General features: G+C 46.1%; 1 protein-coding gene across 3 annotated transcripts in view; it reads right to left on the reverse strand.

Annotated features, from left to right (window-relative positions):
• Sptlc1 (serine palmitoyltransferase, long chain base subunit 1) overlaps positions 1–23,943 on the reverse strand; it is a 44,670-nt gene extending 20,727 nt beyond the window's left edge. For 2 of the 3 annotated variants that reach the window (XR_382233.1, XM_006516927.1), the window contains exons 1-7: positions 23,819–23,943; positions 20,488–20,595; positions 19,855–19,949; positions 14,392–14,485; positions 13,838–13,910; positions 5,287–5,419; positions 677–806 (exon numbers count right to left, since the gene is read on the reverse strand). Coding sequence is in view for 2 of the 3 variants with exons in the window: in XM_006516927.1 (XP_006516990.1) it covers positions 677–806; positions 5,287–5,419; positions 13,838–13,910; positions 14,392–14,485; positions 19,855–19,949; positions 20,488–20,595; positions 23,819–23,875 (690 nt within the window). In the remaining variant the exon portion in view is untranslated. The remainder of the gene's footprint in view (positions 1–676; positions 807–5,286; positions 5,420–13,837; positions 13,911–14,391; positions 14,486–19,854; positions 19,950–20,487; positions 20,596–23,818) is intronic. The other variant, NM_009269.2, reaches the window with a different exon arrangement.
• Between the last annotated feature and the right edge of the window lie 150 nt (positions 23,944–24,093).

Genomic DNA, 24,093 nt, shown 5'->3' on the forward strand with positions numbered 1-24,093 from the left:
AACCAAAGGCGGCGGTGAGTATCTCACCAGTTCCTCTTGTCATGAATGAGTTGCATGAGCAAGGTCCGCTTGAAGAAAGGGATGCCTGAGATGTGACAACTGGGTTTCCAAGACAGTCACACATCATGGCGTCCTGCTACAGAGTCTCCAACCAGCTTGACTTCCCATCCACACTGCCCAGAAAAGTAAGGCACACTCCTCCCAATGATGCTTTAAACACACTCCAGCGATGCCAGGGAGACATTATCCAATCACCACCACTAGGGATCCTCAGGGCACCCAGGCATTCCCTCTTCAGGGTGGCTGTCCCCAACAGCAGCTGCCTGCAGTTTCAGGAGGCTAAGGTTTGATGGCATAAATAAGTATATTATAAATTTAATCCACGCACTCCATTACAGCCTTAGTGTGTTCTGCAGCTCATATGTAGAACCCAAAGTTCTGCATCTCCTGAAGGGGAGGCTGCTGCTCTCCTCTCGGCCTCCGTAGAATGCTGCCCCGTCTGCATAACGTGACAAGGCTCTCCAAGCTGAGATACATTTAATAAGCAGGAACACCCTTACCTAACATCCAAATGCGATCCGCAGGCAAGTTTTCAATGACAAATTACCATTTCATCTATAATTTAGCTGCTTAGGAAGTACAAAGAGCTGCACAGTTTCCTTCAAAAGGATCCTACCTTTTGATCTTCAATCTCTTGTTCTTTTAGCAGTCGCTCCAGGTCAGCCACATCATTATGCTTAAATAACTTAATGTCACTTCTTGATGCCTGTAATCCTTTCTGGATAGCAAAGCAGGCCGCACTGTCCCTGCAAGGAAGAGAGGCACCAAATTGGGGTTAAAGGGCCTTGTCAACATTCTCAGAAGAATGCCTGCTTGTGTAGCAGACCAGCCTCCAGCTGTTACCTGGAACACAGCAAACAGAAAGCGTTTGACCACTGTTTGCTCTTCATGCTGCACATCCTATCCACAGGACTTACTTCACTTAATCTCTTCCAAGAAACATGGCTAGCTGCATCCTGACCACTCTCAACTCATGACCCATGCTGTGCATGGCATCTGAGCTTACTCATGTGCTCCTCTTGCTAAGAACTTTGGAAAGCAATAGTAATCTCACCCTTAGTGGCAGCTCTGTTTACCTGATGGCACTTCATCGTGCTCCATAAAGAAACACTGGCAGGGGCTGGTGAGATGGCTCAGTGGTTAAGAACACTGACTGCTCTTCCAGAGGTCCCGAGTTCAATTCCTAGCACCCACATGGTGGCTCACAACCTCTGTAATGGGATCCGATGCCCTCTTCTGGTATGCCTGAAGACAGCTACAGTGTACCCATGTACATTAAATAAAAAATAAATATATAAATAAATGTCTTTTTTAAAAAACAATATTTTAAAAAGAAATGTTGGCAGTCTAGCTGCGGGCGGAACTTCCGGACAACAAGCACTGAGCATAGGCAAGCAGCACAGGGATCCGTGTAACCTAGCTCACAGGGAACCTGGTCTAACCTCACTCGCCCACCCCCCGCTGAGGGGAGGGAAGAACTTGGCCTTTGGCCTTTGAGGAATATGAGGACGGCAGCCTGCACCTTCCCTGGGAACAAGCTTCCACCCCACATGGTAACAACGAGGCAATGGGTGTTGTCAGTGGTAACACCAAGGAAATCAGACCTGTCACCGTCACCCAGTGGCAATGGAGAATCTCTGACCTTGGGTGCCAAGCTGAAGCAGGTACAAGATGGTGGCCGGCTCCCTCCCTCCCATGTCCCCAGTGTCAGTGGAAGCCAACCCAGACAGACGGCACCCCAATACTGTCATCTGCAAAATTCATGCTCCAGAAACATGACTGAGTTAGGAGGGGAATCTCAGTGTTGTTGTTCATGGGGCCGCACTTACAGCTCCCTCAGGGTATGTGACCTACAGGCAGCAGTTAGATAGAGACCCACATAACACAGAGGGGAGCCACGTAACAGGAAATGCCTAGGTTCCAGCTGAGGATCAGCTCCATCAAGTGTCCCTCATGCCACTAAGCTGACAGGGCCCAAGAAGACCTATGAGTGAACTCAAAGCAGCCAGGATAAAAAATGCTTCAATGAGCATGACCAACAAACCTGAAACAAGCCAGTTAAAACAGACAGCCAGAGCAAACAGAAGTTACAGAGGAAATCCTGCAGAGATGGAACTCTGAAAAAGAAATAGCCAAGGAGCAGAGGGAAGGGATCAGTAACCAGGAAGACATAATTGAAACGAGTCACTGCCAGGGAGAAACAGCTGAGGGGAAGAAGAGAACAGAGCTCCAGGGAGCTATGACAAGGGAGCTGGCATCCATGTCACTAGTCACAGAAGGGAACCGCAGAATGACACAAAGAACCTGGCTACAACCCTAATACAAAAACAACTTAAACCCACAGGTTAAAGACAGTGGGCAAACCCCAAACAGGTGAGGTCAAAAGAATTACAGGGCTACAGTGCATCCTCCGCAGGTTCTCGAGGCTTCAAATGCATGCACAGCTCAACTTGCTTTCAGTCATTTAGCACCTGTCTAGGTGGCCAAGGGATCACCTTCACCCATTACTGTGGTCCAAGACTCTATTCAGGGAGGTACAATAAGAAAAGCAGAGACCTGACTTCAGAGTGTAACACTGAGAAGGCACACATTCCACTGACTCTCTGCCTCAGGTCTGAGGATAACACCTGGGTAACAGAGGATGTCTTGGTGTAAGAAACTTCCGTAAGAGACAGGATCACCCATGCCAGTTGCACCGGTCATGGGTCACAAAGTCCATTTCTGCCTTAGTCAGTCCAGACTACTCTGGTAGGTGTGCTCTGGCGTGTCACCAGTGATGTGTGGGTTTAGGGCCTGTGACATCACATAGTTTGTCAGTGTTGCCAGTATAAGTATGGCCCAGGAAGCAGAGTAAATCTATGCACAATGATTATGCCATGTTGAACAGAATTCTGTATGCCGGTGACACCCAGAACAAGCTTCCTGGGCCTATGGCAGGGGCTTGTGAAAACTTACCAACCTTTCTAGGTACTTCAGATTCATCCCTACACAACCACCATCTATGAACTTGACAGGAACTTGGGCTTGGATTGCCCTCTAGTGTTCGAAGAGTGGCAATACAACAGATCACTTCTAGTACACCTCCTCTTGGGCATGCTAGTTAAGCCACTGTGAAAAGACAAGCCACAATCCTTGACTGCCCAGAACTTTCACACCATCAAGAGCTTTCAATCACTAAGACCTCGGGTTGGGCGAGCTGGCTCAGCTGTGACAAGCACTGCTGCTCTACAGAGGACCTGGGTTCAATTCCCAACAGCACACGATGCCTAGAGGACCATACTTAATCCCAGCTCTAGGAGATCTGACATCCTCTCCTGACCTTTGTGGGCACTACACTCACATGGTAGGCACTGAACACACATGGTGTGAATACATGCAGACAACACACCCACATGTTAAATAGAAATCTTAAAAAGTAAAACCTCAAAATAAGGTAGCAGAGGCTGCCTCCACAGTAATCAGTGATGAAGAGAACTCACGCAACTCACAACAGCGTTCTCAGGAAACCCAAGCTCAGAGGAAGCACGGATAAACTTCTCAGTGTTCTAACAGAAACTGACAGGAAGAAACACGGACTGTGAAGTGCTAAAAGAGCACACTGAGCAGGAAAAGAAAGTGTGGCGAGAGGCGTCAGCACCACAGAGCTCAGTCCCTGAGCTCAGGACAGGCCATTCGCAAATGGTGAAGATGGCTCACAGGAGCTTTGGGGCAGCATTAAAAAGCAAGTATCTAGGCCAATGGGGGTAGAAAAGGATACGAGAATGCCAACAGGGTAGAAAACTTCCCGAAAGGCCGGCTGCACACACAAAGGGACAGGAAGACTGAAGGTCATCATCAGTCAGATTTAACAAAGGTGAAGGTGAGGAGACGGATTTCCAGCAAACCAATGGCAGGAAGAGCCTATCTCCACCCAGAACGCCTGAAAGAGTTCTCAAGGAAATAGTTCCGCATATGCACAGAGAGGCCAATCCTGTAAACAATGAGTATAAACCAAAAAATGGGAACAAGCCCCTGAAATGATAATATTTTAGTAGGTTAAGATAGTCAGCAAGAAAAGATATAAACTATATCCCCAGAAGTGTACTTAGGGATCAGAGATGGTGCAGCAGTTAGAGTGCTTGTTTACAAGCGTGAGGACTGGAGCTTGGCTTCTCAGAACCTGTGTAAATGCCCCCTGTGAGGAGAAGAGCTCCCCAGAGCAAATCAGCTAGCCAGACTAGCCCTCAGGGAGCTCAGGTTGTCCTGAGTATGGGAGAACACTGCTAGATGACTCCAAACACCAACCCTGGGCTTCCACATACACACGCACACATGGAAATGGGAGGGGGATGCGAGAGAGCATCTCCTTACTAGCTTATCTTCATTTCCTTCCTGTCCTTATGTTTATGATGTGTAAGTTACAGTCATTGAAAACAGCTTGCTATAGTGAAAAGACAGTTTTGTAAACCTCAATGCAAGATGCTAACAACTGTTGATGCCAGCTGCATGGCCAGCAGCTTTCCCCTTGCAGTAAACAGCACCCCATGCACTCAGGAGACACGCCTGAGTCTGCAGACTTGCCGTAGCAGTCAGGGGTATCCCTACCTGGTGGCCCTTATATTCCTTTAAAAAATATTTATTTTTATTTTATCTGTATGAGTGATTGTCTGATCATACGTACATACATGACGTGTGCCTATATCCAAGGAACCAGGAGAGGGTATCAGAGATCCTGGAACTGGAGTTGCAGACAGTTGTCTGCTGTATATGGATGCCGAGAACCATGCTGGATTCTCTGCAACAGCAGCCAGCGCTTAAGCACGGAGCCACTGCCCCTGCCTCAGCTCCCATCCTTAATGAGCACTGAGGCAAGCTCAATAGAGACCTGGGGACCAGGAAGGATGGGTGATGAGGAGCATGTGACATTTCCAGGCACAGTAAGCAATGTGAGGCTGTGACCATGACTCAGCGCATGGCAGGGCCACAGAGCTGACGGGAAGGAGACGGCATGCCTCATTTGGACATCAGCAAAAGCAATCACGGTGCCAGGAGCGTGAGCCCTGCACTGTCCAGCATCTCATGGGGAAGGGTCTTGACCAGGAAAACAAGCAAAACAAAACCAAGAACCCGGGAAGATTCCTTCTTCCTTTCAGCTTATAAGTTCCATCGAGGACCTGCGGACCCTGGCTGCCAGCGCTGTGCAGTTTCTGGCGGAATGTGGTCAGGAGTGCAGGTGAGAGCGCTTACACAAAGATGATGTCCCCTCTCTTAGAGTACGCAGGAATGGCACTGGCTATGGTGGAGAAGCCATACGAGTAAATGATGGCTTCTTCGGTCTTCATAAACTTTGCCAGGCGCTCTTCTAAATCCAGATGGACATCTATTTTAAGACAAAAGTGAAAACAGTTAAACTGTCTTGTAATTCTTTTTCATTTACTAACAAATGATAAAAAGTACATAGTCATTTAATTACTGCCCCTTTCACCTTACAGACAAAATGGAATTTTAAAAATACATAATTACTTGCACGTGTGCGCGTGCGTCATAGTCCATGTGTGGTGGCCAGAGGACAACTTGTAAGAGTTCACTGTCTCCATTAGTATTTTAGCTCTGGAGAATCAAACACTTGTTTGGCAGCAAGTAAGCTTACCTACAGAGCCCAAAATGGAATAAAAAAACAAAAACAACTCCCCCCACCACCTTAGAAGATTAAGATAGCTTTGGTCTCAAAGTTCTTGTGAGACCATGAACTGAAAGCAGCTCCCTACCTCCCTAAGCCAGGTATTACCAACTGCCCCCACTGGGACGGAGCAGCTAGGCATTAAACAACTGCCCCCACTGGGAACGGAGCAGTGGCAGACCATGGAGCAGGACAGCTTTACCTCCTCAGCTCTGCCTCCAGGATCCCACACACATCGGCCTTACTTACCTAACCCACTTCATCTTCCCTTGACCTACTCTGCACAGAGACATGCTAGAACTCTTCTCCAATAGCTCAGGTTAGCACTCAGGTGCAGCAAGTGTACACTGGGGAAAGTCAAATTCACAGCACCAACAGAAACCAGGTCCTCGTGTAGACACAGCTTAAGAATGCTGGTATTAGTCCACAGAACCACAGAGGGTAGGTATAAAGTAAGGGACTAAGGGGCATAGGAAAGGGAAATAGAATAGATAGTTATGGATGGATGGGAACAGGAGGAGCAAGTAAGGAGGAGAGGAGAAGAGCGTGAGGGAGGGAACACAGGGACAAATAGCTAAATAAGGGCCATTTGAGGGGTAGTATGACAACTGTATGCAGTAGAAGCTTTCTAAGATGTATACGTATATGAAGGCAATCCAAATGAAATCTCTAAACAACGGGGGAAGGAACAGAGCTCCAGCTGGCCATCTCTTGTAACCAAATGAAGCTGCCAGTACCAGGACTGGGTTACATTTAATGGAGTTGTTGGCCAAAAGGATCCCATGGGAACCCCAAACAACCCAGGCTGTTGCTAATACTATAGGCTATTCTCCACAAACTGATGCCATGACTGATGCTAACACACAACTCATTGAACATGAAGTCTAGCTGGTGTCTACATAGAGCCTTCATTCCTATGTTCTAGCATCTTTGGCACAGGAACAAATGTACTCTTGCATGGTCCCAAAAGAAAATGTAACCACCACGCCAGTCACAACCCTCTAATCTGCAATGCTGTCCTGCATGTAAGATGGTAGCACAAAGTTGGTGGGAACAACCAGCTAATACTTGATTTGACTTAAGGCTCCTTCCATACACAACACTGCTTGAAGGGCCAAGCACCATACTTATTGATCAATCTCTTACCCAGTCATCATCAAAAAAGCTTCCTCCTATAGCAGATGGGAACAGATAGAGACCCATGTGTTAGCTGTTCTTGCCGTCAACGTGATTACATCTGGAATGAACTAGAATCCAGAAATGGAGTGCACATCTGTGAGGGATTATTTTAGCTTGGTTTGAGATGGGAGACTTCTATTCTGGATATCTGAGGCAGGAACACACACACCTTTGATCTGGATCTTGATGTGGGAAGATGCACCTTCAATCTGGGCCACACCTACTAGAAGCCTATCGAAGTCCATGGAAGAAGGAAGGTGCTGTTCATAGTCTGCTTGCCCCAGTCTTGCTAGCACATATATTTCATTCCCTCACTGGCATTGGAAACTATTTCTTTGGGATTCCAGCAGATACTGAAATGAAGACTAGCCAAGAAATCCAGTCTTATGGATTGAGCAATTACTGGATTTTGGATTTTCATCTCACAGCCAGCCATTCTTGGATTAGCTGGATTGTAGCTTGTAAGTCATCCCAGTAAATCTTCACGATACGTGTGCTTTCTCCGCCCCCCCCCCCGCCCCCCGCCCCCGCCCCACTCTATAAATTCTGTTACTCTAGAGAACCCTCATTAATACAACCCACAAGCAGACAGCACAGAGAGGTCGAGTCTCTGATTCTTGTGCCGTCTCTTGGGCACTTTTCCTACTGTTTGTCTTGCCCAACTCCAATGTGTTAGTTTTTGTTTCATCTTATTTTATTAGTATCCCTCAGAAACCTGTTTGTTATCTAATGACAGACAGAAAGGAAGTTGATCTGGATGGGAGTGGAAACCATAATCAGGATATATTATATGAGAAAAAAATCTATTTTTAATAAAAGTGGGAAAAAGGGGTGCTGTTATAACAGATAAATTTTAATCATGAGCTGACATATTTAGTCACCCTAAAATCATGGTTCCTTGTAGTCTTTCAATGCAGTCTGAGCCGTTAATTCATGTCCAGGAGGATGGCTATCAGTCTCTGAGACAGCTCACCACCAACTGGCTCAGTCTTAGAGCATCAAGGCCCCTTAAAAATGAGGCATTCTGAGGGAGCTGACTCATAAACACTCCTTTACCCTGTGCATGCTCGTGCCTCAAGGAGCAGAGAGCTTCCCCACCCGCTCTGTGCAGGGAGGACTTCCAGCTAGGGAGGGAACTGGACCCGATCTTCACCACTAACGAGGCAGGAGGAGGCAGGGGAGTAGAGGCAGATTCCAAAGCAGGGGAGGAAGGAGTCAGGGTGTGTCAACTGCAGAGACTCTAAGTAATGGCAAGGGCAAGGCTTCTTCAAGAGATTGTAGGGAGTGGCAATGGCAGATCCCAGATCAGCTAGATTCTCTAAAAGGTCCTAGAGTTTTGAAAACAAACAGCAGATTCCATTTCAAGCAAGCAAGCAGTGGCACAGCAGGCTCTTCCACACTCATTGGCCACACTGTCTATGGGCTACCTCACTGTGAGGAACAGCAGGCTCGTCCACACTCACTGGCCACACTGTCTATAGGTTACCTCACTGGGAGGAACAGCATGCCCTTACTGGAAGGAATACACTGCCAATGGCCACCGTCAAATCATAGACAAACTTTCCTCAACATTAAGTAAATGTGGCTTCCATACAACTAAATTCCTCAGCAAGTCCTAGATCTATGACATTAACACAGACAGAGCCTAAGGCATGTGGCTACCCAGAGAAATGTCACCAGGAAAAGGCTTCAGATAAAATGGCCAGAAAGAAGAAAGCAACAGATTCCCCCCCAAGTTGCTAAGCACAGGTCAGTCTGAGGCACACCTTCCTTCCATTCTCTACTCGGGTCTGGAGCATCATAGCCTGTGCCTCTGAGGTCCAGACAAAAGACCCCCTTCAACTACAACCCTGCCTCTGCCTGGGAGTCTACCATACCCTTCAGCATTCGGCTGGAGGGGTTAGTCCAGGCTACCGGGCCATGGGGAACTGTTCCTGTTTGAGAACTCCATTTCAGATGCTATGCAGTCTGTCACTTCAGAAGCAGATACAATACTGTTACTAACACTGAAAGGGCCCCTCAGGTCTCCAGATTCCTGTCACTGTTGAGAGATGGGGCCGAGAAGCTGGCCCATACCAGGGCTTGTCCCAGGGCCTTAGAGGAAGGCCCCCAGCGATAGAAATTGTGTCAGAGCATGCTCATCACTGTGTGCTACAAAACCCACATACATTCAGATGAAGGAGAGCATGCTCACCACTGGCTCACTGATGGCCACTCACATATAGCTAGCTGCAGCATGCTGGGCTGGAGAATCAGAGAGAGAAATCAACAACTTGCCTAATCCTCAACGTTTCAGAAGCTGTGGCCTTCCCTTCTATCTAACAACACAGGTTTTGGATGGCGTCAGTCTTGCAGAGCAGGTTCTGTGATGGGTCAACATGGGCAAGTGCAGAACTCGTTCCTCTTGATGTTGGCTTGTGAGTGAACACACTCCCATCCAAGGGAGGGGGCAGCAGGAAAGATACCAGGTGCTGTTCGCTGACTGCTGACAGCCCTGTCTTCTGTGTACATCCACCCAGGCCAGTGAGGCTCCAACTACACATGGAGTACAACTCAAAAGCTACATTTTATAACTTCAATCTGCAGAGATGAGGCCAGTCCTAGGAGGTCTGTGCTCCACACTCCCTAAAGCCATCGATGCTTTGAGACCCTCCAGTCCTTTGTCAAACCTCACCAGAGCCTGAGAAAGGAGGCCTGATCACTGAGATATCCCAGATCTCAGGCTGCAGCACCCATCATTCTAGGTTCAGGCTGGGCACCCATCATTGGGTGTACAGCCACACAAGTCTGAATCTTTTCCATGCCTCGCATATCTCCTCTGACAAGCATGTAACAGCCACATCTTCCTCAAAGGGCCACTGGGAGGGCACACAAGTTAATGTCAATAAACACTCAGAACAGTACCCAGCTCTGAAAGACTGTTCAATAAACTAATATCTAGGAGAAAAGGTTTTACCTCAAAAAAAAAGAAAAGTCCGGTTATCCCTTATCTTTTAATGAAGTTATGTGAATTCATAGTAGTTAACACTTATTTTCTGTAGGCCGCTTGTCTGGCTTCATTTACAATGAAGAAACAGCATGCCCTGTCGGTTGGTTTCCAAAGGAAAGCCTAGGAAACAACTAACTTCACAATAGTTCAAATTCAACTTATGACATTTTCTATTGAGAACTTTCTATGTTTATATAAATACTATTCTTTTCTTTTTGTGGTTGGAAGTGGTGGTTTGAGACAGGGTTATTCTGTGTAGCCTGGCTATCCTGTAGACCAGGCTGGCCCAGAACTCAGAGATCCTCCTGCCCCTGCCTCTGTACCACTGGCATTAAAGACATGTGCCACCATGACCCAGTTGGGTGGCGCACACCTTTACTCCCAGCACTCGGGAGTCAGAGGCAGGCCTGAGTTAGAGGCCAGCCTGGTTTACAAAGTGAGTTCCAGGACAGCCAGAGCTATACAGAGAAACCCTGTCTTGAAAAACCAAAACCAAAACCAAAACCAAAACCAAAACCAAACAAACAACAACAAAAAAATCTATTCTAAAAAAACCAAAAAAATTCCCTCGCCACTGAGATGGCTTAGCAGGTAAAGGCACTTACTACCAGGCTTGATGATCTGAATTTGGTTTCCAGAACCTACCTACATGGTGAAGGGGCAGAACTAATTCCTGCAAACTGGCTTCTACCCTCCATAGGAGCTGTGGCATACGCCCTTCCCACACATAAGCAAATAAGTGGAAATTTGGAACTCCTGAGATATAGGAGCCATTAGCTTGGCTACCTGGGAGGCTGAGGTAGGAAGATCCCAAGTCAAGGCCATCCTGGACAACTTAGTAAGAACCTGACTCAAAACAAACAGACACATGCACACACTTACTTTTTCCTAAAAGTAAAACCAACAGTACTTATGTATGTCATGATGAATGCTTGGATCCTGTGACTCTTACTGAAATGCTCTGAGCAGCAGCTATGTGCCAGAGGTGCTACCCTCACCTAAAAATCATAATCTTAAGACCAGAAGAAAAGCAGCGGTTGATCTAGGAGTCTGAAGAACACGAGTTCTTGGCTCTCAGCGGCAGCCCAGATGACTACTCTCACAAAGAGCAGGCATTTTGAAGACCACCACAGGAGGTTCACTGCTATACAGTGACATCTTTAGACTCAGAGTAGACCCAGAAGCCAGGGAGGATCACCTGCATTAGACCACTCCCAAGGCAGCAGAGGGCGGCACAGGAGGCAAACAGGGAAACGCTAGAACCAACAGGCACCATCACACCCTCCTGAACACACAGGTCTAGGCACCCTGGAGGGAGAAGCTCTCGGCCCAAACCACACAGACGTATGTGGGAGGCATCATGACTCTGTAGCGGCGTTTAAACCACATTAACAACACATAGCAGCAGTACAATGAGTAGATTTGCTGTATGGCGTCTACACATGACATGCATGTTGTGTGCTGACCATTGTAAGAACTCAATGTTCAGTTCTCTCAGTCAGGCTTCTGGGAGAAGGGCCACATTACCCACATTTTACATAAACTTTTCCTCGGTCATTGGTCATTGCTCTACAGCCTTTCTGTTGCAGAAAATGGGCAAAAAGAATTAAAAACAAAACAAAACACTTATTTTTCATGCATGCGTGCGTACACGTGTGCATGTGTCAGGATCTGATGTAAGAGAGTGAGTTCTCTCTTCCCTTTCCTGCTGAGCCATCTCACAGGCCTGGGAGGATGCTTTAACAAGGAGAGTTAGTTACTTCCCTATAAGGGGTTTATGTTCATTGTCTACAAGGTAAGAGAAGACCTAAAAGAGGGAGTGAACTTTGAAAACAGATGTTTAAATGTACACAAAGGAGGGAAGGTCAAATTAAAGGCAACCTTTGTGGTTAGGGAAAGAAATGCTAAGTTCTGAGCTACAGAGTTCAAGCAAACCTAACAAGTACAAAGAAGAGGGTCCTTACATGAGCCTGCAGCCCTGCTCAAATGAGCCTTCAGTCATAGACAGAGGGAGTGACTGATCTATAAAGTCCTCTCCAAGGATCTCTAAAACTTTATATTCACTATATGCCTCTGGTGGCCATTTAAACTTACAATATACTCATTTGTGGAGCTGGGGTACAGCTCAGAGGACAAGTGTATGCCCAGAACACACAGGCTGTGTGTGGCTTTACCCTAGAGTCACAAAAACCCAAACACATCCATACCAACAAAAATTATAGCCCACCCCATCTACAGAAGCTATTTGTAACTGACACCTGTTTGGCAAAAAATAAAAATAAATAAAAAATAAAAAAGCCACTGTCCCCAGTGGCATGTCACTTGTATAGCACCTACATTCCAGGGTGGGGCTTATGCCCAGGTGTAGTTGGCAAACACAAATCAGACTGTTTTGGGGGAGTGGGGTGGGCTTTATTTGTTTTGCTTTGTTTAGGCAATTTTTTTTTGTCTTCCTTTTCATCTTTTTTGAGAGAAAATGAACTGAAGTTGGGTGGGGTCTAGGAGGAGTTGGGGGAGGGAACATAATCAAAATATACTATACAAAACTATTGAAATAAAAAAAAATTGAAAAGAAAGCAAAGAAAAATTAGGACTCAGAACATGTAAAACAGTTTTATTTTTGCAAAAATGGGAAAAATGCACACATATGGACGTCAACTGTGTGTGCTTAAGAGAAGCCCACAGCAGAGCTAACAAGAAATGGCTGTTTAAGGGTGCGGTGGAGGCTTCCTAAGAGGGTCAGGTAGGTTAAGGCCTGAAGTCTGAACCTCCTACTGGGTTCCTCAGTGAGGAGCACTAAGTGACCACATCTAGTGTGTGAGTGTCACCAGGGAGAACAGGGTACTCTAACCACACTCTCACAGCTCTGGGAAATCCTTCTGATATAGCAATGTACCTTATCTGTCTTCCCAGATTAACTCCTAAGCAGCAATCAAGGCCACATGACAAAAGAGACTTGGAAGAAAGTAGTTTCTGGTTAGGGTGGTGGCGGTGGACTAAAGGTGCAAGCACACCTTTAATCCAAACAGGCAAAGAAGAAGAAAGGAGGAGGGAGGGAGAAAGGAAGGAAGGAAGGGAGAGAAGGAGGGAGGAAGGGAGAGAGGGAGGAAAGGAGGGAGGGAGGAAGGAAGGGAAGGAGAAGAGGAGGAGGAGAAAGGGGAGGAAGTAGAGGAGGAGGGAGGAGGAAGAGGGAGGAGAAGAGGAGGAAGGGGAAGAGGGGGAGGAGGAGAAGAGGAGAAAGCAGCTTCTTTATGCTGGCAAACTCACAGAGAGTGAGCCTTGTAAACCAGGTGACAGCCTACCACCCCAGTAAAAAGCAGCCTTCCTGTTTTCTAGTCCTATACCAAAGAAACAATTCCCTGCCAGTGAGAACCAAGCGAGCCCTCTGCCAGCCTTAGACTGGTCTCCCACACTGCCCGGGAGTGGGACTGGCCTGAGCTCAGGCCTCTGACCCTGCCATGTGAGCAGGAGCTCACACACAGACACTGGTGACCTCCACCCTCATCATACAAAGAGAAGAGCTACAGCCACAACCTAGCCAATGTGTTCCCACTTTCTCCATGGTACTTGTTGCCCAGGGCTCTCTGCCAGCCCTGCCTCTGGATCAGATGTGGCCTGCTGTTACTTCTTGCCAGTGGACGGTGGGAAAGGGAGGTGCAATGCTGCCTGTCCTGCGGGAACGCACTGTTGCCTGCCCTTTTGCAGGCACTAGACATGGAGCCCCAGAAGTTGGCCCTTTCATCCAACAACAGCCATGCACAACTGAAAGCCTGTTCCTAGCACCATGCGCTGGGAAGTAGAGCCTACTGCACATCCTCTGGCTCTTACGGCTCTGCTGCTATGTCCCACCCGTGCTCCCAAACACAACTAAGTGAAAAGTGCTCACAGACAATTTGACACTTAAGAATACTTCTAAGACTCCTCAATGGAGTCTGACAAAATGCACTTACCAAATGTGCCATAGAACCCTCGAGGACCACAGGTACCCACTCCGTACTTCTTTAAAGATGAAAAAGCTGTGGCCTGTATGGAAGTAAACATGCAATGACTTCCTGTACACAGTGCAGACCACCCTCCCTATTCTTGGCCCTACATGGCTCCTTCTCCCTGCTCCCACTTTCCCTTCCTTCTTGTAACTACAGCAATGCTACCAGGGTTTAATAACAGACAAAGACTGAAGGAAGGGTGAGGTGTCATTTGCCTACTTCTAAAAGCCCAATGGCCGCCAGACTTTCCTGGAGGATGTCTGCTAGTCCTGATCCTAACAGGAGCTGGGGCAACTTCTAGGATGCTCTCGGACTTCTACCCAGCTCTGGTGTCCTAGGTGCTCTGGCTGTCACCCACACCAAGCCCACCAGAGCGTTCTGCATGGTCCAAGTCCAGATTTGATTCTGTCAGACACAGGACTGTGAAACGCTGTCCCCCTCTGATGACCCCCGAGTCTTTCATGTCATTTCTCTGGCTAGCAGTGTGTTCAGCCACTTCGGCATTCATTGTTACTCACCTTAACTCGAGGGTTGGCCAGCAGCCCAAGGAAGTTAAAGGAGGCAAAGTTGACACACTCTTTTCCATTCACCACGATGTTGTGGGTTGGAGGGCTGGGGAAAAGACAGGGGAGAGGTTTACTTCAGCACCCACCTGGGCACGGGACAGCAGGCACAGCACGGCTGTGGCGCCAGCCTTCCCTATTTGCTCTCCACCCCTTTCCTTTGTGCCTTCTGGTAAGTCAGAGAATGGTAAGTTAAAAGTCAGACACCTTTCCATTAGCTCTGTTCTTTAATACGCTCCCTTACAACTTAACACAGAAAAAGTGGGGGATTGTGGGAAAGACAAGTGGATGACTAGAGTTTGGTTCTCAGCAAAGATGGGTTGTTCCCACTGCTTCTATTCTAGTCCCGGAGACTTGATGCCCTCTTCCAGCCCTTATGGGCAACGTATGCATGTGGTGCATATACACACCAAACACATACATACACTCAGGCAAATATTCATAAGAGTAAATTAAGAATAAATGTAAAATCTGTTTTTAAAAAAAGGAGATAGATGAATGATAAATCTTTGAATTCTAAAACTTAAAAGGAGGAAGTAGTTAAATAAAATGTCTAAAACTATTAATAAAACAATGATGGAAGAAATATAAAATGATCAAGATCAAAGGCAAGAATAGGCAAAATGAGTTATGATCTTAAAGTGTTTTATAATGTTATCTTTAGCAGTCCATTGAAGAATACCTCACTCTGAATTAATGATCCTTGAAAGGTCCCCTCACCCTTTCTCACAGCAGCCGGCTATCTGAGAACCGAATGGGGGCACAGCTGAGGTAGGAGGCAGGCTCTCGGGGAGACAAACACCAAGCCCTTAGCTGACGGAAGGACACAACGCAATGCAACGCAACACAACGCAACGATGCTATCCAGCGCCTGCCCGAGTGAGGAAAAGGTCTGTGCCCAGAGCTGTGGCTTCTGCTGCACTGCTGCTTGGCTGTGTTTATGGTGAGCCAGAGAGAACTGGCACACTGCACTCAGGGACAATATTTATTTATGTTTAAGCAGATCTGGCAACTCAGAAGGAAAGAGGTACACAATTCTGAAAAGCTAGAAAAGAGACAATCTGAAAACAATTCACAGACATGTACTAGATCATATAAAATGGACAAAGACTCAGCATTGGGAGGAAGTGGCAGGAATTCTGTCAACTAGAGGTTAGCCTGGTCTACATAGTGATTTCCAGGCTAGCCAGGGCTACATAGAGAGATCCTGTATTAAGAAAACAAAACAAAAGAAAAAAAAAAAAACTCACAAAAATATAAAAGAGCACAAAGGGACACAGAGTAGGAAAAAATTCAAAAGGGCAATGACCAGAAAGCAGAGAGTGGGGGAGAAAACAAAACAGAGACATGTGGCAGTGGATGGAAGGAGGGAGAGAGGGAGGGAGGGAGTCCTGTCTACTCTCTTCCACTTGTCAGTTGAGCAGACACAAAGTATCTGAGATGAAATATCTGAGCACCAATGAATGCAATGGATACAAGACACCTGAAATAAAGCAAATGTTTACTTTATTATAAAATTTCTAAAAGACACATGTCATAATACCTAGTACTATGAAACATGGCATTTTCTTTTTTATTTTGGAGTAGGGCCTGACTTTGTAGCTCAAGATGGTCTCAAACTTATTATATAGCCCAGACCACCCTTGAGCTCCTGACCCTCCTGCTCCGGCCTTCCAAGTGTTATGACTGACTACAGCTGTGTGCCACCACGCCCAGCAACACTGTGTATCATGATATTCAATGAGTAAAAGACACAAAGCCAAACTCAGCAAGGACACAAGAATCGTTCAGAAAGGAACATACTTCCCTAATCAAGGCAATGAGTCAGAAACCACTAAAAAGACAGTTCAAGGAAAGCAGTGTTCTTTAAAAAAAAAAAAAAAAAAAAAAAAAAAAACCCTTAAAGAAAATCAAAGTAAAAAGTTGAGAACGCTCAGGTATCGAGGTATCAAGAGCAAGTATTACGGCTGGTGAGACAGCTCAGTGGTCACGGTGCTTACACGAAGCCTGATGACCTGAGCTCAATCTCAAACTCACCCCTCAGTTGTCCTCTGACCTCCACAGGCATACGAGCACTCACACATGCACTCTCACACACTCGTGAACACACAGGAGTATTTGTACACACACATATTTAAAACAATAAAAATTCTGCTTAAAACTGTCCAACTCTTTTTCCAGCACACATTAAAAGCACAGGCTGCAGCTAGACGGAACTCACAAAGGACGGGTCCCTCATCTCCAACCTCTAAAGCTCCAGAGCAACGAGTCCCACAGGGGCAGGGCCATCCTGAGCAGAGAGGAGGCCGCAGAGCTGCGCCTTTCCCAGTGAGTGGTGCAAGCAGAGACTGTCCCAGGCCACGCACAGTGCTCTCTCTCTTAAGGAAGAAGCAAGTACTGTGTAATTCAAGATCTACACAATTCTGAATGCCTGCTCCTAAGGTATCAGAGAAAAGGGCAGGATTGTTACTAAAGAAAAGTAAACACGTATCAATCACTAGATTAGTGCATCTTAAAAATGCAAAAAGGCAAATCCCAAGTGTGACTACTCAATTTTAAAAACACAGAAATGGAAATACATTGGACAAAGTTCAGCATCGATATCTAAACTCTTAAACCAAGATCAGAAGGAGATATTCACACAGATAAGACACTATATGGAAAATACGTAGGTAACAAGGAAGACAATGAAGGCATTCTCTAAGAACAGAAACCAAAGCTGTTTATTTTCTTACTGCTCAGCTTATCACAAAATGTTACCATGTGTATAGTGGGACTGTGTGCAGAAGTCAGCTACATAAACAAGAGCAGTCACATTATCACCTGCAAGGCTTGGGTCACATCACATGGACTCCAGACTCATAAAACTACTAGAACCAATGTGGAAAGCTTATGAAATATGTAATAAAATGTGCAATACTAAGAAAAATATTAAGGAAGGTATGACGTTCATCTGAAAGTACTGCTTAAATGAAAATTCTATTAGGGTTTCCAAGGAAATCTCACAAACTTCAGTAATGACACTGAAGTGGGAAGTCCACACAGGGTTCAGTGCGTTTAGAAAGAGGTGGGAAGTTCTTTCCCTCACAGGAAGGTTAACACTGGGCTCAGCACTGGGGCAGGAAGGCAGAGACCACTGGGAACCTGGCATGCTGACAACTGTGCATCTGCTCAGACTTGGTAAAGCATGTGACCCACAAGCTATCGGGTTTTTCTATTGTCTACGTTGAGAAACCATACACAAAGGTGACTTCCAGACTTTATGGAACATAAAAGACACTTTAAAAATTAGAAGACACAGAAAAGAGGGGTGGACACACTGATAACTGCTATAGCAAAGATGGCCCCAAAGGCCCTAAGCTTAATGTCACCCTTTGCATGACTTCTTTCATACCAAAAACCCAGAATACCTTTCATACCAAATGCCTAGTCAGTAGAGAGGGTAGATAAACATTGTCAGGGCCTGGGAGCAGGGAGGGAGGTGAGGAGAGATGAAATGCTCCAGAATTTAGATACTGGTGATAGTGGCATACCTGCGTTAACACAATGAAAACTGCCTATTTATCTTTAACTGAGATTTTAAAAGAATCAATTCTGTGCTCTGTAGATAGCTCAGTAAGGCAGGTTTTAAAAGAGAAAACTAAAGTGGCACTTTCATGTCATCTCAGAACTAAAGCAAACAGGAGTCCCATCAACTGCAGTAAGACTCAGTGCATCAATGAGAACATCAGTTCAGACAGGGTCTTAGTTCAGCTGGCACACACAAGGCCTGGGTTCCAAATTAGTACCACAAAAACAAGTCAATCTCTGTAGGTTAGGCTGGAGAGATGGCTGAGCAGTGATGGACTTGTGGCTCTATGGTGAAGACCAGAGCTTGGATCCTAGTGTCCATACTTAGCAGCTCCAAACAATCTCTTATGGCCGCCACAGGCACCCACACATACACACACGTTTGCATATTCTCTGTCTCTCTCTCACGCACGCACGCACGCACGCACGCATGCACACACACATATATGCACGCACGCACGCGCGCACGCACACACACACCAAAACTAAAACATTTAAAACTACCTAATGTGTTGTCGCCTCCTAATTCCTTACCACTGAGCTACAACCCCAGACCATTTATCATCATTTCAATTTTTGTTTTGGAGACGGGCTGTTTTAAATTCACTCTATAGCTCAGGTAGGGCTTGAACTTGAGACCCATCTGATTCAGCCTCCTGAATAGCTGGAACTCCTGTGTCCCCAGGCCTTGCTTTTGTAAACAATGCAAGCAATGCTCTTGGCTTTAATAAAAATTGTGGAAAAATTAACAGGCAGCGAGGGTCAGCAGAGTGTACATATGTGAAATAAACACAATTTTAAGATAAGCATGAGACACGTTCCAGACTCTGTCTGTCTATCCTCTAATTACATAAAGGAGAAAATTTAAGTGAGGCCTAGAACAGAGGGTGCCTATAACCCCAGAGCAGAGTTTTGTGCAGGCAGGAGGATCACTGGATCAGGCAGCCTCGCCAGAAACCAGTGACAGCTGTATACTAGGTGAGGTACTGTCTTGAGGGAATATGGTAAAGAGAGGCAGAGAAAGGCACTGGCCCACTGACCTGCAAACATTTGCATATGTACACACTGGATGTGTGTACCTGCCTCCCACTTAGCTCTCTAAGAACAGAGAGAGGGTAAGGAAAGAGAGGAAGGAAGAGAGAAAGAGGCCAATATAGGAGAGAGACCAAATTTTCTAGCCATTAGGTAAGATTACAAGGAGTCTCTGAGCAGCAGGACTGGGGAAGGACAGAAGGTTCTAGAAAAAAGTAAAGAACACCCTCCTGGCTAACATGAGTGAACGGAGATGAAGAGTCCTAGAGAAAAATGCGCATGAACTGTGGACTGCCTGAGAGAACCGACATGTAAGCCAAGGATGACGTGCAGGAGAAAGAGAACATAGCCGCACAGCACTGGCCTCTTTAACGGCAACAGAGCCAGAGCCAGAATTAGTAGGGAAGGGAGGAACAAGGCTGGGGCACGCAGCGTCAGGGCCCCGGCTGCAGGCACCCTAGGTGCCGAGACACAGTAGAGGGCCACAGCATGCTGCTGTCCCTGCCAGGTACCAAGGACCTGACCTGACAGAGAATGCTGTGGTCCTGGGGACAGTAAGTATGGGTGTATTTATAGCCAGTACTTAGTTCTACCACCAGTTGTAAAATAAAAACTCAGAACAAGGGGGAACCAAGAAACAAGAGTGCAAGTTAGGGGAAGAGAGATTTGCTTTTTAAAGAAAAACAAAAAGATAAGCCCAAATTAGAGTTTAAAAGATTCCTGGGCCATCCCTTGAAAATTCTGAAAACTACAGCGGTGACTCAAATGTCTTAACAAGGGACGCCACACATTTCCCGGGCTTGAGCAGATAGTTACCCGGACACGATGTTGTAGTTGAGAGCAGGGTGGTTCTTGGAGACTGGAGGGACGAGGGGCTCTGGCTGCCACTCTTCAATCAGTTCTTCCTTTTCCTGCAGAAGAACTGGTGTTAGAGTGCAGCCCAGCATTACTGCAACATTGTAACACAGCCACATTCAACAGTGCTGCACAGAAACCTCTCCCCACCCTCCCTGAGCTCAGCGTACTTACCTCCCTCACCTTCCCCCACCACAGCTCAAACCTCTTTTCCATGCAGTTTTTGGGTAACATGACAACTTAAAATCTTAATTCTGTGCTCAGGATCTCCTCTTCCCTAGCAAACATAACATATCAAAATTCCACTTCGAATGTACGTAGGTAAGATTATTTCCAACTCTGAACTTCCTTTCTGAAGACACAGGGACAACTCCCAGCCTGTGTGTAGACACTGAAGTACAGCAGCTGCGCATGTGATCCTCAAACCATCTGAGCAGGCTGCTGCCTCCTCACTGTAGCTCACACGTCTACTCTGACACTTCGTACCCCCAGCTCTCCCTTCATGAAGCATTTTGACACACTACAGGGTCCAGTTTGAGTCCTTCTGAGATGTAGCACCAACATACCTCGAGTGAAACAAGCTTCATTTCTTACCTTGGCTGTAAGATCAGAACGCTCCTGCAACTTGTAAGTTTTAGAGAAAACGAGTCTGATTATCCAAAGTATTAGGATTCCTTCCAAAATAAGATGGTATGCTGGAGCCTGTGAGGGAGAAGAGCAAGACAAAGTAAAGAGACCAAAGAAGCTGCTTCAAAGTCTGCTGGGAAATGGAGCCCACCACAGTGCTGCCTCTCCTGACCTTCACATTCTTACCACACAAACCTCACAGCCAGAGCTTCCTCAATGGCTCTCAAGCCTTTCCCATTTAACAGACAATCACTCCAGCACATAAAAACCCCAACACTGTCAGCTTTAAAAGCTCCCATTAACAGAAAGGGAAAAGACTGAGACCTGCCTTACAATCACAACACTTAAAACAACACTCTCTTATCTTTCAGATAATTCAAACTTCGATGGGCAGGAAATGACTATAAGAGAACTGTACACACCTGAACACACCATCTGCCACCACAGCCCGCCCACAGATAAGTTAACTAAGTCATATGGAAACCAGCTTCCATAAGTCACAGTTTTGCATACCTCACTGTATTTCCTGTACCCAGCTAAATCTCCTTAAATCTCCTGAGTTTGAAACCAGCCTAATCTACAAGCAAGCTCCAGAACTGTGAAGGCTGTTAGAGAGAGACACAAAACAAACAAGAAAAATAATTTCTTTTCTGTCTTTTGTTTGTTTGGTTGGTTCTTCAAGACAGGGTTTCTCTGTGTAGCCCTGGCTGTCCTCGAACTCAGAAATTCGCCTGCCTCTGCCTCCCAAGTGCTGGGATTAAAGACGTGCGTCACCACACCAGGCTCAGTCTCCTTAAATCTTAGAGACAGTGCAGTGTGGAATGTGGGTGGGGTAGCAGTAACAAATGCCTAAAGGAACTCAGTTCTCTGTTCTATAAGTTGTTCAAAGAATGCCAACCTGTTCCATGCTGAGAGGCACAAAGATGGCTTTACTTTCATTTGAAGTTATTAATATATTTTTTGTGTATGGTATTCTGTCTGTCTGTATACCTCATGGGTGCCTGATACCTGCAGACACCAGAACTCCTGGAACTGGTTACACACGGCTGTGAGCCACCATGTGGGTGCTGAGAATTGAATCCAGATCCTCTGATGGAGCTGTAAGTGCTCTTTACTGCTGAGATGGTCTCTTAGCTGTTCTAGTATCTTGTTTTCTACCTATTTTCAGGATAGAGGTTTGGCTGAGTTTACATAGAAGAATCTAGACACACCAATAACCCATCAGTCAGTTAGTGCTAGATACTCTATTCCAGTGGGTTATTACCAGAAAAATCATTTAAAACAACCATGTTAAGCTGGGTGTGACAGTTCATCCCTTTACTGGCATATCACTTTAATCCCAGCACCTGAGAAGCACATGAAGGCAGATCTTTGAGTTTCACGCCAAGATGGCCTCCATAGTTGGACCCTATCTCAAACAAACAGCAACAAAGGAAACAAAATACAAACCCAGGCCATTGTTTGTTTTGTTTTGTTTTTGAGACAGGTCTCACTATGTAGTCATGGCTGGCCTGAAACTCACTCTGTAGATCAGGAGTGCTAGACCGAAGGAATGAGCCACCATACCCGCAAGCTCAGGCATTTATAAGTCAGGCATAGTGGGGTATGCCTGAAATTCCGGGGGCATTTGGCATTCACAGAGAACCCAGGCTACTCAGCAAGATCTTATCTTGAAATGCAGATGCGTACTTACAAACTTAAATAGAAAAACAGATTACCAATGAATCATGAATGATGGTATTTCACCATAATTAAAACAAACAAACAAACAAACATACAAACAAAAACACACCCAGATTATGGAGACTGGAAAACTGCTGACAGAATCACAGACAAACTTTCAAGTTAATGTGAAAATACCGCTAAAACTAAATAGACCACACACACACACACTCGAATACACAGATCTTTACTTTTCAGGGATACATAGTGACATCAAAACTGTACAAAAATATACAGAAACTGAGAACAAGAACAGAAATCTCTCTTTAGTATGAATTAAAAATTTTGCTGACCCCTCTTAAAATTAAGTTAGGAATAACTCCAAATAATCTTGATTTTTTTTTTTCAGTAACTGGATGACTGCAGGCAAACATCTGCTCAACCCCACAAAAAGGCAACCCCACAAAGAAATTACCCTTAGATGAAAAACTACCCGTCTAGGGATTACTCAAATAACCATCAGGAGCTGCACTGGGTTTTGTTTTGCTTTGTTTTGTTTTTATATTTCTGCTTGTTTGTTTTTGTTTCTCTCTCTTCTCAGTAAATGCAATGCACCAAGAATTTTCCCAAGTCTGTGTTGGCCCCTTTTGGGGAGTAAGAAGTCACACTGTACAACAAAAAATGACTCACCGTTTTTTAAACAAAATGTCAATTTGAGTAACTTAGTAGCCATAGCTAGCTTAATATTGAACCTCAGTATAGACGAGGAAAATCAAGTATGCTCTCTCGAATATTCTTCATAATGAAATTTCAGGTAGCTCTTATGATGGAGCATTATCATTACTGGTCCTAGTAAGCAGCAACTTTAGGAATGTTAGCAAGAGAACTGAAATTCACTTTCAATGAAGGTGACTTCTCTCTGCACTGTGATCAGTCGGCTTGCTCAGTCTGATCTCCAAGTTTTGGATCTATGTGGTCCAATACAAACCCACTAGTCATATTTGGCCAACGACATTTACATTAAAATGCAATTACAAATTCATTGCCACACGCGGCATTAGAGACTTCTGTAATGAGTAGTCTCTGAGAGAGATGACACAGATATGTCCTATAGGATACAGCAAGATAGCTCAGTTGTCAAATCAGCCTTCTCCCAAGACCGGCATCTGGATTTCATATTGTCTTGTATAGCTGAATGAAACCACTCAAGACCTTCAACCGTTTTTTTTTAAATCTTTCAAAAAGTTAAATGCTTATAGCATAGAAATTGTGGGCAAAGGATAGGCTACTCCATACTCGTCATTTCCCTATTACTCTGCTATTCTAAACTTAAACTTCTCTCTCCGGACCCTGGGTAAAGTTTACAATAGATGAGAAGGCATTTCTCACACCTAAGACCTCCCACTCCCACCGACCCCGTCTCGCCATCAGTTCCAACTGTAGTTCTGAGGACTTGCGTGTCCTCGGCACCCCTCCCAGGAGCTGCTTTCCCAAGACCCTGCCGGGCTCCAGGAGGCAGGTACAGCCAAGACCCTGTCCGCCGCGCTCCCGGGGAACACAAAGCACTGCGGACCCGGGGCGCAGATCGCTAGGCCTCCGCCCGCGGGCTCGCGGGAGGCTCCGGTGGCGAACGCACCTCGTACAGCGCCTGCACCATCTCCACCAGCACCCACTGCTCCGCCACTGTCGCCATGGTCAGGCAGCCGACTTCCGGCAGGCGGGTCGCAGCGTGTCAAATAGTGCGCGGCGCGAGCTAGTGACGCAATGAAGCGGGGGGGGGGGAGAGGCGGGACTGCCGGAAGTGGGGCGGGGCCTCCTCGTTCGGGTGTGCTCGTTCGGGTGTGAAGTGCTTGGACTCGATTGGTAAAGACAGAATCCCTGAGACTTGTATAGCGACAGGCCGTGGACTTT

The sequence above is a fragment of the Mus musculus genome, chromosome 13, assembly GCF_000001635.26.
Source record: "Mus musculus strain C57BL/6J chromosome 13, GRCm38.p6 C57BL/6J".
NCBI classification, from domain to species: domain Eukaryota; kingdom Metazoa; phylum Chordata; class Mammalia; order Rodentia; family Muridae; genus Mus; species Mus musculus.